This window comes from Chenopodium quinoa, unplaced genomic scaffold (genome assembly GCF_001683475.1).
Source record: "Chenopodium quinoa cultivar QQ74 unplaced genomic scaffold, ASM168347v1, whole genome shotgun sequence".
In the NCBI taxonomy this organism is placed as follows: Eukaryota; Viridiplantae; Streptophyta; class Magnoliopsida; order Caryophyllales; family Amaranthaceae; genus Chenopodium; species Chenopodium quinoa.
The window spans coordinates 4,644,601-4,665,823 of NW_018745003.1; the positions used below are offsets into that span (position 1 = coordinate 4,644,601).

Genomic DNA, 21,223 nt, shown 5'->3' on the forward strand with positions numbered 1-21,223 from the left:
ATAAAATATTAACTCTGATATCTGAATTGTAAGACATACAATTAATTGGTGCGGCTTATATTGTAATTAAGATTTAGTTTATTGCATTTGGAGATCGGTTTATCGCATGTCATAATGACCAATTTCTTATCTCACGATTATTGTGCATCACAATTCAAAGTATATTTAGTACGGCAAGTTAATCCATATTTGTAATAAGAAGTAGCTTAGCATGATTGGTCAACTTATCAAATTTTATTAACCTAAATACTTCAATAGAATTTTCACCCGATATACGATTGGACATAAACAACTTAGAGAAAGCAATACGAATAAAACTTGATTAACAACAAGTATATATAATAAGATTAACCTTTAATCTCCTATCCTAAGTTCATGTATTACCGTTCTTTACACTTGGATATAATAAAAATCCAATCAAATCTAGTTTCATCTTATGTGTACATGATTAAACCTAATTATTACTTAATGTTTTTTAAGTGAATTGAATGTATACTAAATCAATCCAGATCACTAGGGGTGATTGGTTAAAAGCTTTTTGAAGCAAAAAGAGTTATTTTATCATTTTAAAAAGCTACTTGTATTTGGGATGTTTGATAAAGAGTATTATTTTAAAGAGCTTTTTCGGTTCAAAAGGGTATATGAGGAGTTTTTTGAAAGAATTTTTTTTTTTTTTTTTTTTTTTTTTTGTTGTTGTTGTTGTTGTTGTTTACACATTAAAAACAACTAATAGCTAACAATTATTTATCAAACATTTTTTTTTTTGCACACACAACTAATTTCGATCAGCTAATCAAAACAATTAATGTAAAAATCTACCAGATAACAGCTGGTCAAAATAACTCACAGGAATCTCTAACAAGACCTATAATATAAATAAATCAAGAATATCTTAGAAAAAAAATGATGAGTAATATGAAAAAGTAGGTCCCACCTAAAAACACCACCCACCACTACAACTTGACATGTGTCAAAATCACCCCCAAAAAAGTCTAAAGAGAGGAAGGTGGTGTCCTCTACTACTTCTATTACTACTAACTTCTATAAAATCCAACCATTTCTCTTCCCAATAACTCGTTGCCAATATCTAGCTTAGTCCTAACTCCTAGCCCCCCAACTTTGGCCACCTACCTCATTCTCTAATCTCCGCTTCTCATTCTCATTTTTATTCCCTAAACATGCTTTCTATCTCATCATTCCACCCTTCCATCACCGCCGCCGCCGCCGCCAACCACCACTCACAACAATGCTCCGCCGTTTTTTCTCCTCCTACTCACCTCGCTCTTCCTCTCCGCCACCGCCGCATCAACCTTCGTTGCGGCGGTAGCTCGGAGTCTAATGAATTTGTTGTGCACACGAGTTCATCGTCATCAACTCGGGTTTGTAGTGATCCCCTTGAAGTTGCTAATAGAGATGTTAAGCTTAAGATTGCTATTATTGGGTTTGGTAACTTTGGTCAGTTTTTGGCTAAGACTATTGCTCAACAAGGTCATAGAGTTTTGGCTTATTCTAGGTCGGATTACTCCCGTGCTGCTAAGGAAATCGGCGTCGAGTATTTCTCTGACGCCGATGATTTATGTGAGGAGCATCCTGAGGTGAGCTTTTTATTTAGTCACGTTTACTATTTTACGATGTTTTTGTCATAATCAATATAAGGTGTGGTTGCTCAAAAATACTTGTTAGTCGTTTCATTCTGTCGTTATTATGGTTATTGTGATAGGTTGAGATAATGGGACTGGGACAATAATTTTGAAAGAGTGGGAATTATTTTGGTTGAAACTTTTTAAAATGAATAGACAACTTGCATAGATAATTCAAGTAGCTTTTTATTCGTTGGTCCATAATAAATTACCTAGCCTAACAATTAAACATGTCTTTTAAGTATAAATTTTTAAAGTGTTGAAATCATTATTGATAACTTAAAATAAATAAGGAGTACTAATGAAGTCCATAAACTTGATTATTTTATGGCTTGTAACATTATTAACATGCCAATTATCCATTGTGAAAATATTTAATATTATATCACTTAGTTTAGCCGGTTTATGAAATTGTAGCAAAATGACAATTATAGTGTGTACTTTGATTTTTAATTTATTGGTCTATTCAAGTACTTCGCATCTTTTATAGAGAAAATAGAGCTACCAAAAAAATAAAAATAAAAAAAGTTAGAAAGTGGGATGTTAAAATGACATAAAGTAGCCATATGCAAAATTTCGAACCGTTTTTCTTTGACCACGTCGTGTTTATTTAAAAAAGACACAAGAAGGTCAATTATTTATTTTGTAATCCATCACTTTCTAAAAGTAAAATCTAAAACGCTCCTTTTATTTAACTATTGAGGCTGTGACATTTCGATGATAGACAATTTGGTATGTAGAAACTCGAGAGACGTAAAGGATAGTGTTGTAAACGCGATCGAATTTCAAAATCAAGTGCGACTTATTCTCCTATGCTAAAACTATTTAATATTATCATGTAGTGAACCGAATTAAAATTGACATACATGGTACGATAATGAATTTCATTCCCCATTGGTCTCCTATAGTCATCCTAGTGAAATATTTCACGTATCAAGTTGGTTATGTTCACGTGGTTTTGTAGCACTAGTAGTTATTTTCATTATTACAACATTATTATTGCTCATTAATTAATTGGATTTGGTAGGAAATATGGGGGGTACGAAGTACTAGCTTGACCAATACTAGTTTTAGTACATTATTGTTATCCTTTTTTCTTGACCAATTCTAATTTGTGTACACTATTGTCATCCTTTTTTCAGGTGATCCTTCTATGCACCTCCATCCTCTCAACGGAGAAAGTCCTCCGCTCGTTCCCCCTCCATCGCCTTCGTCGGTCCACCCTCTTTGCGGATGTCCTCTCGGTGAAGGAGTTCCCTCGCTCCCTCTTCCTACAAGTCCTACCTAAGGACTTTGACATCCTTTGCACCCACCCAATGTTCGGCCCTGACTCGGGCAAGAACGGGTGGGGTGGGCTCCCGTTTGTCTTTGACAAGGTCCGGGTAGGGTCAGACCCAACCCGGACCTCTCGGGCCGAGGCATTCCTCGACGTCTTCAGGAATGCCGGGTGTAGGATGGTGGAGATGACCTGTGCCGACCATGACAAGCACGCGGCCGGGTCACAATTTATAACCCACATGATGGGCCGGGTTTTGGAGAAGTTGGCCCTAGAAAACACACCAATTAACACAAAAGGGTATGAAAGTTTGTTGAATTTGGTGGATAATACAGCAAGAGATAGCTTTGAGTTGTTTTATGGATTGTTTTTATACAACAAAAATGCAATGGAACAGTTGGATAGAATGGATTGGGCTTTTGAGATGGTAAAGAAGCAACTTTCTGGTTATTTGCATGATCTTGTTAGAAAACAATTGATGCTTGAGACTAATAATGAACAAAATGGGGTTGATCAAACATTCATGCTTCCTTCTCCTAGTGATGATCGTCTTCAAATACCTCCCTCGGCTGAGATTCCAGAGAAGAAGGCCGATTTTGTGGTGGTCAATGGTACTAGGTAGACAAGGTAGTGTTAACAAAGAAATCGACGACAACAGCAGCAATAACGACAACAACAATAGTCGAGCACGTACTTATTGAGCCGTTGGTGCTAGAGAGGGGATACAGGATATATTGAGGGTTCCTGAATCCATTGCAGCCTCATTAACTGCATTTTTTTTTGTTACTGATGGTTATGTATCTATGTTTTTTTTGCTCAAGTAGTATAATTAGGTTATTAAGCATGTATAATATTAATCAAAGCAAATTATAGCTAAGTGAAAGTAAGGTTCATGAGATGATAAATAAATGTACAAATCATGAAAGTTAACTTATTTTTTCATGTGTTGATTAATAAAATGACGCTTGAAACAAGATCATGGTGGGACTCTGCTTTTACTGTTGACATACTTTTATAAGCTAATTAGCATATCATCAATCTTTACAAATAGATTAGAGGGAGAAATTGTAACACCCCGACCACCAAGGCGCAATACTAAATGCTCATGTGCCATGCATAGCACGCTTAATTGTGGAGTATCTTAGTATATATACAAGCTCCCTAAAATTAAAGAAAGATGAATAGATTACTTCAAACTCCTTATATGCTAGATCTGCTAGGTTAGCTACCGGATGTTCCTATTTAAGAAACATGCTAAATACGCAAGTTTAGTTATTTGATGAGAAACACAATTGAATGAAATGCGTGCGAAATTAACAATGCTAAATAAGTATACTCGTATTTGATTTCAACAACCATCATATTTACATGTTTAGAATGAGATACTTTTGTACAATTAATTTCCACATTTAATTTGTACTCAATCTGTAAAAAATACAATAATTGAGTAATACAGCTAGCTTAGCAACATCAATTAGCTCATTATTGTGGTTGTGTTCTAGTACCAAATTTGTGCGAGTAGCAATTTCCACCTAATACATATTACATACATATACTTTAATAAGTTGACGTTTACATAGGCTCATTTTTTATCCCTTCTAAATATAGCTGCCCCACTGAGGTAGTTAATTAGGAGATAATTTTTTAAATTAGTCTTTTAAGCGTATTTTTTAAACTTCAAATCAAACTAGGAAATCAAACAAACTACTATTTGTGTTTTTAATAGGATCGGATTTGGCATGATAATAAACCGAAACTCTGAACGGGAACAAAAAACTGCCCTGTCAAGTTGGAAGTGGCGTGGATTAGCAAGCTAGATACTTTTAAAATAAAGAATGTCCATTCCCAGTCACTTTTAAAATGCTCGTAGTAGGGGTTGAATCCCCAACATTATTAAAGTTAAAAAGTACAATCCTTATTATTATGCCAAACTCATCATTTCAGTGTCTATGGTTGAAGATGAGAAATAAAGATTAGAACTATAGAATTTTTGCGTATTACTAAGATAATAATTGAACACATTGAATTACTATACCCGTGTTTTATTGTTCATATGGTGTGACATTATCATCGATTCATAGTAGGTGCAAAATTTCATTTGTATTATATATAAGTGAGGACGATAAAATAAATAGTTTATACTATATATTTTACATTTACTTTACAATTATTTTAAATTTTGGAGGGTATAAGATGGTTTGATAATACCAATAAATATTGACATGAAACATTCTTTACAAAGTATATATTGTACCACGTTGTCTACGTAGACATCCAACTAACACCATTTGTTAATGATTCACCCGTCTTTTATATGTTGTAAAGTCGTCTATATATAAAGTTTTCCTCAAAATCTATATCCTCACTCCTTTAATTAGATTATTTGAAACGTAACCCTTCTATTAATTTTGTTTTGTCCTAATTTTAACTTGTATCTCTCCATTTACATACGTATCAAAGATACGAAATCATTATTGGTCGATCCATCACTCTCCTCGATCGATTGTCATGAATTATCTATCAAAACAATTATATTGCGTACAAATTGATACTCGTAGTAGAGTGCATGTGGCTGTCTAAACGAGAAGTGCGTTTCATGCATGCTAACTTCCTATTAATGAGGAGCGCTCGTTATAATATTCTTTCTCAATCAAGTCCCAATTTGCAAGTTTAATTCTCAGAGTAAAAATCACCGAATTAATTGCATGTTTGCCAATTCTAAATAGCTTACGGTATTGATTAATGGTTATCCTCGTCTGTAATAATAACGATTAAATTCATAATATGAGTATCGCGTTGCATTATACTTTGTACATACTAAATAATTAATTAATTAATTAATTAATAATGTACTATGGAGTTTGTACTATTAGAGATCCGAACAAAATCACAAAAATAAAAAATCAAGCTTATATATATTTGGCTTACCTTAACGTGGCTTGGCTTGAAATTAAAGGTTGAACATAACTCACCTCGTCTCAGATCTTAAATAATTAAGTTGCAACGAACATGGCATCAAGAATTTAAGTAAAAGATAACTTATTATTGGTATTGTTTTCAATAATTTTAAATCTTAATTATAAGAATTTTCATCAAGTAGGGTATAATTATTAAAATGGAGTAGAAATACAACATTTGTTAGACGAACAGTTTAGGTCGACTCAAATCATTAAAACTATTGGTTGATTTTGATCAATAGTTGGTGTTTGATCAAGTCAAAGTTGAGTACCTAGCAAAAAGGTTGTTGGTCCAAGTATCACCGAAAGACAATATTAAAAATGGAATAATACATGTCTCTAAATAGCAATACATATATGTTCTGCTTAAAGTTTTCATATAGATTTCATATTAGTACCTTGCAAATATTTTCAACAAGATGTAGAAGATGTATGCCTATTTTTATACAGCATATAAATAAGTCGTATCACGAGGGGTACACATATAATAATGATTTAACAACTTTTCAAACAGAAATATGTTGCGAATCTTATTGCGATTAATAAATTTTAAAAGAGATGATCAGGTTGATAAATGATTCATCATAAGAGTATGATCAAATAAATGGAAGTTGATTTGAGGTTCAACGTGGTACATACTACAACGGACACCTATAAATGATCCAAATGACAAAATACAAAGATTATAAGTTATAATGTAATATATTGCATGTTCTGAGCTAAGTAAGTACAAATTAAATGAACTGATTAGTTTTCTATATTTTCAAACATCCCAAGAAAAGAGTGAGATAAGGTAGGTGTCAATTTGATAAAATTACTTTAATTTAAGTTGGTTGCAAAAAATCAATTATGTAGGTATTGTGTTCATACTCTTCTTCTAATTTTGTCTGCAAAACTACGTGTTGTTGTATCTTCTTCAGATAGAAAGGGAAAAAAAAAAAATTACGTGTTGTATTATTGTTAAGGCACCTCATCAATTAATTCACTGTACTTCTTTTTATTATTCTATTTGCAAGTTACATACTCCAAAGTCCAAACCTATGCTTGGTATGTGGAATTAAACATGAATATTCTCTTCGTTTCTTTTTGTCTAACTTGTAAAGATTTGATTATTTTTTGTGGATGTGCAAGTAATATATATAAAGTATAATAATAATAATATAGTCTGTCATATATAATAGCACGAGCGTCTTAAACAAGAAAACATGGCAAATAAAAATGGACAGAGTGAAGAAAACTTCTACGACCTATCTTCCCTTACCTATTTATCCTCTGCATGCATGCTATTACAACAATTATTATTGCCGCATACATATTAGAATGTACAAGATGTGTTACATTAGCTATTTACCTACCTACCTTTAATTTGTATCACAATGTAAACGCTCCAAGCCTCCAATATATATATGAATATGAGTATATGACCTCATGTCAAAGACTAAGTAAAACTTCAAGTTCAAAGTCTTGCACTTACCTACCAAAGTAAAGCCAAACATTTCTTATACAAAGTCTAACAATTAAAGTAGAAAGCATAAATATTTGACCTACCCATGTCGATGCAAAGCCAACTTTGGGTGGCATATTTTACTTAATTGCATCAAACATTAGTAAAAGATCCAAATTAAATATAGACAGCTAACCTCAATACAAATTAAAGTAATTAATTATTCCAATGAGCATCTAATTAATCCCTCCATGCATTCCCATCATACCATGTAAACTTCTTGTAGAGGTCATGCACAATTATCATGAAATTATTACTTATTGCACAAATTTTTATTGATATTAACAAATTAAATATTATTATAAATTTATAATGGTACACTGCATGTATTATTGAGTGAAACAGATGTTCATCCTAACAATCTCATGCAGTAGAGATTGTGCATCCATATCCTAATGTATTGTGATCTGATCTATTAGATTATTCCATAGGAGTTGTTATTTTTGGAATCAAATCTATCATTTTATTCATTAATTTAGCTATAGATGATTGTCTCACATATATATCTCATAATAAAATGATGTATGTACAAGTATATTTATTAATATATATCCTAACATAAAACTAGTTTATTGGGTCCGGGTGGTGCCTCATTTAATTAATTACATGAAAAACATCTATACTCTTATGAGGCATGAATGATAGTAGTTAATCATTTTTTTCTGTAAAATTATATATATACTCTGTATTATATATGATGCCAATACATTAATTTTTCTAGCTTATCAAAGCCATACGTCACATGTAAACCTCATACTCCGTATAATGTATTTGATTTGTAGTAATATTATGGCTCACGTTTTTCTTCAACAAAAAAACACACATCACTTTTAAACCTCACAATATATGTATTTTTAAAAAATATAATCATGAATTTTATTTCAACCTAGAAGACCATGGATATACAAATAATTAATTGTGGGTCTTATATTTGATTTGCAGTAATATTTTCGACTCATATTTTTCTTTTAACAAAAACCACACATCGTATGTAAACCTCACAATATATCTTTTGTTTTTTTAATAAAATTAGATGTTATTTTGTCCTAGAAGACTATGGACATACAAATGATTAATTATGGGTTCTATACAGACAAAGTTTCAATATGTATCTTACTATCTTTGATCTTTGTAAAGAAAATCAGCATGACATAATATAATTTAAGACTCTTAAGACTACTTAAATGATTGAAAGAATACGAAAATCACCAACTAGCACCTACGCATTAGTATGTCACTATATCTTTTTGACAAGTGGTCTAAGTCATCGTGACTTTAATTTGTACATCTATCGTTCTCTTACCTACCTAATAGTTTTGTTTTTTATTATTTTTTTTTCGTTTTTAGAAAGCCGACGGTGAATAATGAGAATTGATTCCAAAATCTCTTGAAATCGTGAGGAAAACTTTAACTACTTGAGCTATCCCTCACTCTCTCAATGACAAAATAAAGTACTAGTATTTCTTTTACTCCATAATGAGAAATAAATACATTTCATACACTTGTATTAGTTGTATACTTTAAGTGTATTCGTGTGTCTTTAGACAACATTCTTTTTCCCTTCTAGCAAGTTAACAAACGGATTCAGTTTTCACAAAAAGATTTTTATTTCTCGATTTTGTTGATACAATAAGTCGGAATTGAGGACAAATTAATTGAAGTGAGTGAGTATATAGCATATTATTTTACAGTTTTAAGTATCAACTGTGAGTTTTATGGGAGTTTTGTTATAATAAAAAACTTCCTTTAATTTAAGGATCCCATAAATTTAATTACATGTCTCTATTAATAAATCTTTTTTTTTTTTGAATGTTAACTAGCTTAGTTGGTTATAATTTTAGAAAACCGTACTGGTAGAATTATTGCAACGAATATCCATTTGTTCACATTATATATATAAATTAAAGTCCAAAAAAACACTCTACCAACTTCATACACTTAGCTTAATTTCTATAATAATCATAGAATACCTACTTAATTTCCTCCTAATAATTTAAAACTAGATGAAAGCCCGTGTGATGCACGGTTTTTTCATCTAAGATTTTTAATTATTTGATTTATTGTATTTAATAATTTCAGACAAAATTAAAAAAGTTTAATATTTATTTTTTTTGCTATGATTTATAATGAATTTATTAAATATAAATAAATTGTAAATATGATATTTTTTCCGTTATATAAAATCTTTTATGTGAAATGATAAATTTTTAATAATTTAAATCCTAAATCATTATTAATTGTTTTACCATATCTTTTATTTCGATGGAATCACCAACCCCATCCACAACCAACCTACTACATCAATGGATAAATTGAACCGTGAAATGTTAGCCAAAAATTGATATAAATTAAATCTTTACATTTATATAAAATAAATCAATATATTTACCAATAAATGAAAAATTGTTGCGATATAAAATCAAATCTATGCATTGGAATTTTTTCATCATCTCCAAAAATAACCAAAGCCATCCATATATTAAGTATACAACATCTAATCGTATGCCATTACATAAACAAATAATCATTAAGTATCCTAAATAAATACAATGTAACTAATAATTACAAATATAAATTTAAACATAAGATTTTAAAAATTATCCGGACATTGATGACCTAAAACTAACACAAAATTACTAACACAAAATTCTCTTGATGGGGTTTTGTATTGATACAAAATTTTATTTGTGTCGTATGATGTGTTAGATCTGCATGTAAAAAAATATTTAGTAAATAAAATAAAAACATATAATCGTTGAGTATCCTAAATTAATACAATGTAAGTAATAATTAGAAATACTAATTTAAACATAAGATTTTAAAAATTAAGCTAAAAATTACCCGGCCATTGATGACCAAAAATTAACACAAAATTCGCTTGATGGGTTTTTTATTGATACGAAATTTTATTTGTGTCATATGATGTGTCAATTTATAATGGTAGGTATCACAAATTTTAATTTAATTATAATTAGCGAACAATTTGTATTTCTTATCATAAATACAATCAAAATTTATCTTATAATGATAGATATCAAACATTATTATATGCTTTTATCATTTAAATATTTTTTTCGTATATTTTTTGTTTTTGGATTTCTTACACTCGTAGTATTGAATTAATAAATTTATCTTTTCCTATATTTTTACTCTATTTTTTTTCATTAAAATAATTTAATTCGTGGATTATAATCTACGTGGCATTAAAATTTTTAGATATATCAAATCTAATTCGTTAATTTATCTAGGTGGCGACATAATTTTTTAATTCAAAAATAAAATACAAATCTTTCTTCTTATTGGTCGAAATAAGTATATTTCTTACGTGGCGCTCCGAATGCTCTCCAAAAAATTTTCATCTAAGTTTTTTAATTATTTTATTTATTGTATTTAATAATTTCATACAAAATTACAAAAGTTTAATATTTATTTATTTTTACTATAATTTATAATGAATTTAATAAATATAAATAAATTGTATATATGATATTTTTTTTTTTCCGTTATATAAAACTTTTAATGTGAAATGATAAATTTTTAATAATATAAATCCTAAATCATTATTTATTGTTTTAAAATATCTTTTATTTCGATAAAATCACCAACCTCGTCCATAACCAACCAACTACATCAATAAATAATTTGAACCGTGCAATGTTAGCCAAACTGAAATTGATATAAATTAAATATTTACATTTATATAAAATAAATCAATATATTTACCAATAAATGAAAAATTGTTGCTATATAAAATCAAATCTATGCATTGGAATTTTTTCATCATCTCCAAAAATAACCAAAGTCATCCATATATTAAGTATAAAACATCTAACCGTATGCCATTACATAAACAAATAATCGTTGAGTATCCTAAATAAATACGATGTAATTAATAATTACAAATGTAAAATTAAACATAGGATTTCAAAAATTAGCCGGACATTGATGACCTAAAACTAACACAAAATTCGCTTGATGGGGTTTTGTATTGATACGAAGTTTTATTTGTGTCGTATGATGTGTTAGATCTGCATGTAAAAAAAATATTTAGTAAACAAAACATAAACATATAACCGTTGAGTATCCCAAATTAATACAATGCAAGTAATAATTAGAAATACTAATTTAAACATAGAATTTTAAAACATTAAGCTAAAACTTACCCAACCATTGATGACAAAAAATTAACACAAAATTACTAACACAAAATTTGCTTGATGGAGTTTTTTTATTGATACGAAATTTTGTTTGTGTCGTATGATGTGTCAATTTATAATGGTAGGTATTACAAATTTTAATTTAATTATAATTAACGAACAATTTGTATTTCTTATTATAAATACTATCAAAATTTATCTTATAATGATAGGTATTAAACTTTATTATAAGCGTTTATCATTTAAATATTTTTTAGTATATTTTTTTTGGATTTCTTATACTCATAGTATTGAATAAATAAATTTATTTTTTCCTTTACTTTTACTTTATTTTTTTCATTAAAATAATTTAATTCGTGGATTATAATTTACGTGGCGTTAATTTTTTAATTCAAAAATAAAATATAAATCTTTGTTCTTATTGGTCGAAATAAGTATATTTCTTACGTGGCGCTCCGAATGCTCTAAAAAAATGTCTACTTTATTTATATAATATATTATATTAGATTAGATTTTGGTGTTTAACTTGTTTGCATCATTATCACACAATTATAAAAATATGTAATGCATTAATCGCATCTCACCAAAGCTACTACTCGACAGTCAAACACACATACAATCTATTCTGACCTAATCTTCGCATCTCACCAAAGCAACTAAATAGACAAAAGTCAGTCAACGCATACATTCATATACTAGTACAATCTAATCTAACCTAATCTTAAACATGGATGTTACTCCCTCCGTTTTTAAATATTTGCTCCATTTCTTCATGCGCGGATTTAGGAGAAATTGAAAAAAGTAATAAAATATGGAGGTAGTGGGGTAGGTGGAAAAATAAAAAATTGTAAAAAGCAAAAGTAGAGAGAATTGGAGGAGAGAAAATATGTACTTAACAAATTATGATTTATGTTGGGTCCACTAGTTGAGAGAAATGAATTAAATATTGTAAAAACTTTCCAAATAAGGAAATGGAGCAAGTATTAAAAACGATCGGAAATAAAAAGTGGAACAAGTATTTAAAAACGAAGGGAGTACATATTACTGTATTAGTTGAGGATAAACATGCTTGTACGGTATTTGATCCACCTGGTCCATTACAAACTTTTAATGAACCTGGTTCACGTTAATTTATTGTGGATCACTAACATTAGAGATATCATGGTTGTTTTATTAATAAAAAAAAGGTCACTATTTTAAAATAAAGGTATTATATTGAAATAAAAGTCATTTTGACATTATAATTTTTTTTATTTTATTTATTTATTTATTAAATGAAGTTTTTGTATACTGGTCAATATGAGTAATAAAGGTCATCACTATGTTAAACTTAAGGTTATTATGTTCAACGTAACATTGTACTTCAAATTCACAGTAATATTAAAGATCACACAAGTTTTCATAAAGGTTACTATATAAAAATAAGGGTCACTATGTTTAATATAATATCAGTTGTGTGCGTATAGCCTCAGATCCACAATAATATTATTGTGTATCAGATCCACACAAGATTTTTTGCCTGATCGATCCATTTGCTTCTAAGTCGATAGACTCGACTCATGTAAGGAGTACTCAACTAGTTAATACTAGTACTTCGTATCATATTTCCTTCGCATTTTAGCTAAATCACTAAATTTATACTATTTACAGTTTCACTACACATGTAATCTCTATTTTTGATAGGATTTTTTATAAGGAAAAGCAAATTCGACTATTCGAGTGGCTTTTATTAGACTTGTTTGATTTTTTATTCCAAAATCTAAATACTAAGGATTTGTTTGGCATTGTTGTGGTTTTTTTTTTTTTTTTTTTTTTTTTTTTTTTTTTTTTGTTTTTCAAAATCATATGATATATTTCATATAATGAATAGAAAATTAGTCAAATTTATTAAAATCATGATAACTTTGAAAACTGACAACAGAAAAGTGGAAATACCTTTTTCTTGTTTCTTATTTTTTGGTTATATATATATATATAAAAAAAAGAAAACCGAAAACAAAAAACGATTCCAAACAAGCCCTAAGAGTAATATAGGGTTTTTTATTTTTATTTTTTTTATTTTCTTCTTCTTCTTCTTTGAACAAGTTATATGATCCACTCTACATTTTCACTTATGCGTGGACATGTAGTATGGAGTATTTTATAGGCCAAACCTCAAACCCGCCTAAAAAACCCGGACTGATTTTGCGGGTTCGGACATGATTTTTTGAACGATACTTAGAGGTGCTAATCGAGCAAGTTGAGGGGTGCTCGACTCGACTAGAAATTTTTTTACATGTGCTCAACTTGTGATTGCTAAAGTTTCGAGTCAATAATACCTGCTCGACTCGTGCTCGTTAAAGTTTCGAGTCGAATTTAGTAGCTCACGATATGCTCGTTAAAGTTTTGGTCTTTCTATAATTATATGCTTTTTTTTTTTTTCACTTTACATTATTGTTTTTTTTTTATATATATTTATTATTAAAGATTTATTTTTTCATTTTTGATAATATAAATTAACACTTATTAAGTGTCAAATTTGTTTAAACATGATAACTTTTTTTGTAAATTCTATATTAATAAAATATATTATCGAGTTGCTCATAACCTTATCGGATCGTGTTAAAGCTTGCTCAATTCGTGCTCATTAACATCTCAAATCGAGTCGAGTTTTGACTTAGTTAAATTCAAATTCGAGTTCAAGTTGATCGCGAGTTGCTCAACTCGATCAACACCCTGACTATACTAGTCAAACCCTGCATGTATGATGTTTGAAATGTTTGGTAGTCTAACTAACGAGTGACTGAAGTAAGGAAAAAAACATAAAAAATAAAAAATAAAATATAGTTTCCCATATTATTCAGATACACCAAATTAATTTCCCACCACCAAAAAAAAATTCCCCAATTCTCCCTCGAATTTTCCGACCAAACACATCCAAATGCTTTCTCTCTCCTCCACAACCACCGTCAAACCCTCTCCGGCGCCGGCGGTTTTCCCGGCGAACAACTCTTCTCTCACCAAAATCTCCGGCAACCTCCCTTCTCTTCGCCGGAGATTTCATGGCGGCGTCAAAACCCTAACTATTCGCAGCATCGATGCAGCTCAACCTTACGACTATGAATCCAAACTCGCCGCCATTAATGGCAATTCATCATCACCATCATCGGATTACCCGAAGCTCAAGGTTGCAATCGTTGGGTTCGGAAATTACGGCCAATTTCTGGCGAAAACCCTAGTTTTGCAAGGTCATACTGTTCTTGCGTATTCTAGGTCAGATTACTCGAAAATTGCGTCAAATCTCGGTGTTTCGTACTTTTCTGATCCTCATGATTTGTGCGAAGAACATCCTGAGGTAATTTTGTTGTGTACTTCGATTTTATCAACTGAATATATGTTGAATTCACTTCCATTGCAACGTCTTAAGAGATCGACGCTTTTTGTTGATGTTTTATCAGTGAAAGAGTTTCCTCGTAATTTGTTTCTTCAGATTTTACCTCCTGATTTTGATATATTATGTACTCATCCTATGTTTGGACCTGAATCTGGGAAAAATGGGTGGGGAGGTTTGCCATTTGTTTATGATAAGGTTAGGATTGGGAGTTCAGAGGGTAGAATTAGGAGGTGTGAGAATTTTTTGGATGTTTTTAGGAGAGCTGGGTGTAGGGTTGAGGAGATGACTTGTGCTGAGCACGATAAGTACGCGGCCGGGTCTCAGTTTATTACACATTTCTTAGGGAGGGTGTTGGAGAAGCTTGATTTGGATGATACGCCGATTAATACCAAAGGTTATGAGAGTTTGTTGAATTTGGTGGATAATACGTCGAAAGATAGTTTTGAGCTGTTTTATGGGTTGTTTTTGTACAATCAGAATGCTATGGAGCAATTGGAGAGGTTAGATTGGGCGTTCGAGTTGGTTAAGAAGCAGTTGTTTGGGCATTTGCATGGGTTGTTGAGAAATCAGTTGTTTGGGTGTACTGAGCTTGATGAACGCATTGGGAAGGCGAAGGAGTTGAAGTTGCTTTCTGATGCTGCAGCACAAAATGGTATTGCCTCGAGCTCGACTCCTAGGGAAAATGCAAATTCAGAAATTAATTGAAATTTTTGTAGCCCGGCTCTTCAATTCGTTGGTGTGGCTATTGGACGTGAATTTTGTAGCAATCAATGTTGAGCAACTGTCATCCTAGGATGTTGAAGTTGGATTTAATTGAAGTCGCTATGAAGGCATTGTTGCGGATGGGATGTTCTAGTGCACCACACTTTTACTGATATTGCTGACTCAATTGTTTTCAAGTGGGAAACTGGTTTATCAAGGCTTCTCTGTTTGGAAAGTAGAATTGCTTTGGAATGAAGATGTTTCTAACATGGTCACTCGAAGTAATTCTATGGCAGGTGCTTTAGCGAGCTAGGAGAACTGATCTGATGTGTTCCAAGTTTGACTGTGGACTTCCTGTAAAATTCTTTTCCTTTGTTGATTTTGAGTTTAGGTGTTTACCTATCTCTGTTTATGGAATAAATTGCTTTTTAGAATTCTCTTCTTTATTTTGCAAAGCAAATGATATTTTGTACAATACAGGAGCAGAGTTTTTGCAATGTATGTATGATTATGATTACTGGAGTTCATCTGTTGTTCAATTCTCATATTTCTTCTGTTAAATTAAGTTTTTATTTATTGAGAATATACATGGTGAATACAGAATGGTGTGGCAAGGGAGAATGCAATTTGTCTTTTATAAGTAAAAACTTCATTGATCAAGTAAGGAAACATCGACTGGTCATCAGTTGAAATTTGAATTGCTCTGTTCCTTGTCTTCAAAAAAATAAAAAATAAAAAAAGAAGAAGAAAGAAAGAAAGACAAGTTTTTTTTAAATTTTTTTTCCACAAAATGAAGGAAAGCTACTTCATTGAAAATGATGTAGTATCCTTCACAGGAGTGGCTTAAAATGGTTCGGTATTCTTAAAAGTTACACAAGCAGAAGAAATCCCAAAGAAATTTGAGCAATATACTAAGTGGCTCAAATATTTTTCAAATGTATGCAAGGTCAATTTGTGTCTAACTAGCCTACATATATTCAAATTTCTTCAGTGATAATGTAGATCTATGTTGCTATCTCCTTTCTACTTCTGGTTATCTTGCCTTGAGACATCTGGTTCTGAACCCCCTGGGTCTGAATATTTCTGCTGTGGTGCCATTGTTGAGCACACAAGTTTTAAATTTTGATGGTTAGCAGTACGTCAATCTTATGCTGCGTGGTATGGCATAAAAAGGATGATAATCTATGAAGCTCTCGAAGCTTTAATGTTCCGTGTGATGCTGCAGTCCCTTGTCACACTGTGATGAGATTTCTTGTGATACTGGTGTATCGCCTGACGTATCTGATTTTTTATGAAAGTAACGTATTTAATTTCTTATGAGACGGATGTATCTGATTTCTTGTAGTGTCCTTGCTCAGAATGTATTCCTGCTGTTTGTATATCAGCACACAGGTCTAGTTCAAATGTGTATTCTTTTCATCCAGTTTAATTGACTTTGTTGATAATTTACTTTTCCTGTTTTCCATGGGACCATAGAGAATTGCATATTTATGTGGTTGGACGAAAAACACTTAAGTGCCTGTTGGTAGTTTTCAAGGTTGACAGATAAGACTAAAATGAAAGCTTGACCAGATACTGTTATGTTGGGTTATCTATCTTTTCAGGTTTTTTTTTGAGTTAAATGCGTTGTTGTTGAGCAAAGTTACATGTAAAGGAGACTGATTTATTTGAAGTTGAATTACTGAATTTTGTATGCATTTCTTGAAGCCTGGTCAAGGCACATCTTTTGCTCCAGCATTTTTCTGGGAATTTATAATGTTGAAAAATTTCATCAAATTTTGCTGGTACTTATTCAAATGTGTTGATTGTCAAATAATTGTGCTTGTACAGTGGTATTCGAAAATGTGTGATGGTTTATGCCGAAGTTGTAGTATTGTTCGAATCCATCATTTGTGCCTTTAGTAGCATAGTTTCTGACAGGCCTGTGATGTTTATGTCTTTTGTTGGAGAGTCGTTCCTGCCCTGGCTGTATCTCATTTTTTAGGTTCTGGTAAGCAGAATACTATCAGAGATTTTTTTTTTTTTTTGAATTTTCTTTATTTCAGAACTTATCAGTTTCACTACTCTATGAAGTGTGTTCTTGACAGTGGTATTGCTCATTTCTGCAGATACCACATTCAATCGTTTTCTGTACCTTTTGCTGCTGTTATGGATTCCATAAAGCAATTGCAATGAGTTATATCAATTGGTAAGTCTATCATATGATGTTCTTTTAGCACTTGCATTTTAGGCTATTCGTCATAGTCCTTCAATGACTCTTAATTCTGTAGTTTGACTATAAATTACACAGAAATAAAATAGATCATTAGCATGCATTTTTGCCTTAGGACCAGTGTCATTATTGCCTTAATTCTGTAATTCTGTACAATCAGAATGCTATGGATCTGTTGGAGAGGTTAATTAGTTGTTTGGGCATTTGCATGGGTTGTTAAGGAACCAGCTGTTTGGGTGTATTGAACATATTGGGAATTGGGAAGGTGAAGGAGTTGAAGACTTGAAGTTGCACCCTCCTCTTTTCTTCCAATGTATTGTTCTTTTAATCTTGCCTTGAATTTCTAGTTCTGCACCTTTTGAGTGTATAATTACATAAAGAAAAGCAATAAGACTGCCCATAAATACTAATCAAAAGCTTTAGATAAGAGCATATTGACTTTTAGAAGCTACTAATAAGAACTTCAGCACTGAATTGGAACTTAGGTTACAGCAATTATTCAGTACTATATCCATTAATATAAAGTTTGGGGGATCCAAATATCTGCAGCTTTATTCCTAACTACTACGTATATAAAGACTATAAGAAATGTCAAATTCTGAAAGACGCTCATGATCCCCGATCCAGAGTCTGCAATGCTTAAATTTTCATTGCATTGATGGCTCTTTCTGCTGTTGGAGAGTATTGGAGGTACGTTTTAACGTAGTTTTTGACCTTCTGGTAAAGCTGTGGTCTCTCTTTGTTTATCAGATCACTTAAAGGCCCTATCTCTTTTTCTGTATGCGGAAAACATGCAATAGCCACAGATGTCCTTTCTCTCTCCTTATCTATCACTACCTTGTGCACTGCACTCTTCAATAAACCATTACTCATTATCTGCATACAACCAAACTCACTTCCATCAGTTTATCAGCCCCCCACTACATGATCAAATTTTCACTTAATCAAATATTTGATAAATTGTAACCTGTAAAAAATATTTGATACAATCCTTTATATAACAGTACACATGTTTGACCTTTTGTACTCTTTCCTCAAATAAAATGTTACATTTTATGGGAGTTTATTTTTAATTTTTAAAGATTGAATTGATGTGCAAATACTGTGCTTCACCTGTTAAAATTACGAGTTACTGTCATGCCAAAAAGATAATCTTAGTTAATGTTTATACGGAGTATAAAAGATGACATGGAAAATCAAGTTTTCCATACAAGTAATACAAAAATATGGTCTACTATGTTTTTTTTTTTTTTTTCCTGACAAAAATGGTCTATTATGTTTGTATTCAACAAATAGTTTTCCTATGAAATTACCTCTAATTGGTCTCCAATATTGATGAAAAGGGTATCAGGAACAATGGGAACTTTAAACCACTGGTTATCTTTCTGTACTTGAAGACCTTCAACTTCTTTGTCTTGTAAGAGAATGGTAACTGCTGAAGCATCAGAATGTGGTTTGAGGCCGAAAACATGATCTGAGGATGAACATGGAGGGTAATAGTTGAATCTTGCTAGCATATATATGTTCTGCTCTGCTTCACACTCTCTGAAGAACCTATCTTCTTCTAAATTGAGTGATTTTGAGATGGCCTTTAGGATCATTTCTAGCACCCGCCTCACTTCCTTGGTGTACTCATCTAATGTTTCCCTGCAAGTGCTCATAACTTGACAAAATGAATTCCAAATTTGGGTGTTATACCAAAAATGCTTCTGAAGATTATTTCTTAAAACTTCCCATTTGGGTAAAGTCTTCCACTCTTCTCATATACATAAATAAATGTAAGAGGAAAAATATTTTGGAAGCTTTCATATTGTACATAATTTTATGTATTGAATTATTACCTAAAATTTGGTAATTCCTCAGGCCAAAGCTTGAAGTTTCGCTGATCAATAGGATAAACTTTGAGTACCAGTCTATCACTCCAGCTATAACTTTGATCCTCAGTAACCGTATCATTTCCATATCCCTCAACCCATTGTAAAGTTCTAGAATACTTCTGTTTCACTTCTTGTGGCAAAGCAAAGAAGTCCTTATCAACCTTTTGGATTTGGTTAAGTAACGAGCTTGTCAAACCATGATTTGTAAGCTGAAAAACATCAAAGAAAAATTATGAAATAAGTTTTCTACTAACACTGCAAGTATCAAACAAAACATTATGGATACTGAAACTCTGAACTCTTTAAGTGTGTCAAAGCTAAACTAACCTGAAAACAACCCCAGGAACTCAGAGTGGATTGCAGTTTTCGCAGTTCTTCTTCGTGTTGGTGCAATGATGAAGATGAAAGAAGGTTGAGATCAATTATGGGACTATCCATATATCCAATCGCAGATGTATCAGGTGCTTTGTCTGAAGGCTGGTAAATGTATCTTTTTGGGATTTGATTGCCTATAGTTTTAATCATCTCTTGAATTGGTTTTGGTGGTAATTCTAGCTTCATGAGAGGGACAGATGAATGAGATGATGCAGCCATTTTACTTGGTGAATCCAACAGGAAAACAAGGAGATTAGATGTATATATATTGAATTTGCTAATTGTTCAATTCTGTGGTCTTTGTAGCTTTCACTCAAAAATATTCTGATGAATTATCAATTATTGACTATTGGGGTGGACAGAAGCAGAAATTGTTTTTTAATCTTTTTTTTTTTCCAAAATAAAGTATATGAAAGACTGGATCAGATGCTTTTGGTTTTGAAGTTTTTGAGTTGAGCATTTAAATGGAGTCTTTCTTTATTGTTGGTGGGGCATTATGTTTTGTATTATTATGGCTGTGTGTTCTCTCCATTTCATGTTACCAGACTACTTGCATTATTTCAATATACATATTATATCACTGAGATCATCAATATGGAGCACTTGGTAATTTGGTATAATTTAGGCGGTCAGCTTTGAATACCAATGCAATGATTAACATACTTTTGTCTATTCGTGTAAACTTAAAAGACATTCAGGATCGGAGGGAGTAATTTATACTCGTAGCAGGTATTTGATGATATCATTAGTGATTTGTGCCTTTGCCTTTTGGATATTATATAGGACTATATGACTTTTTATGATTTATAACCTTGGTGATGAGAATATCATTAGAACAAATTACTTGCATCAGATTTAAGCAGCCCTGATTTTTATAGCATTAGCTGAGGATAAACCGCAATTTATTGTACAACCAAGGTCAATCATTGCTAATGAATTGGTTGTGATGTCCGAAAAGTATTGAAGTATATATTGCGATTTCTTGCACAATGCTTAGATATGATAACTTACTGGTAAGGACTAAGGCGCTAACTGTTCGAAGGTCATTTGATAGATTGTTTCCGGAAAACCTATATGCTGATGGAATTGCAACTTACCGGAGTATAATTGTTTTAAATTTTTATCAGTAACACTTTTTTCCACCCTTGTC

At 31.4% G+C, this 21,223-nt stretch overlaps 2 protein-coding genes across 2 annotated transcripts; one reads left to right on the forward strand and one right to left on the reverse strand.

Moving 5' to 3' along the window:
• Positions 1–589: 589 nt before the first annotated feature.
• LOC110708031 (arogenate dehydrogenase 1, chloroplastic-like) lies at positions 590–16,154 on the forward strand. The gene is made up of 4 exons (XM_021886131.1): positions 590–1,595; positions 2,783–3,396; positions 6,798–6,821; positions 14,571–16,154. The coding sequence occupies exons 1-4, from the start codon at positions 1,179–1,181 to the stop codon at positions 15,610–15,612; spliced, it is 2,097 nt and encodes a 698-aa protein (XP_021741823.1). The 5' UTR covers positions 590–1,178; the 3' UTR covers positions 15,613–16,154.
• A 2,119-nt stretch (positions 16,155–18,273) lies between these two features.
• LOC110708028 (probable 2-oxoglutarate-dependent dioxygenase ANS) lies at positions 18,274–20,679 on the reverse strand. The gene is made up of 4 exons (XM_021886130.1): positions 20,026–20,679; positions 19,663–19,907; positions 19,135–19,468; positions 18,274–18,697 (listed from the first exon to the last, which is right to left on the reverse strand). The coding sequence occupies exons 1-4, from the start codon at positions 20,290–20,292 to the stop codon at positions 18,461–18,463; spliced, it is 1,083 nt and encodes a 360-aa protein (XP_021741822.1). The 5' UTR covers positions 20,293–20,679; the 3' UTR covers positions 18,274–18,460.
• Between the last annotated feature and the right edge of the window lie 544 nt (positions 20,680–21,223).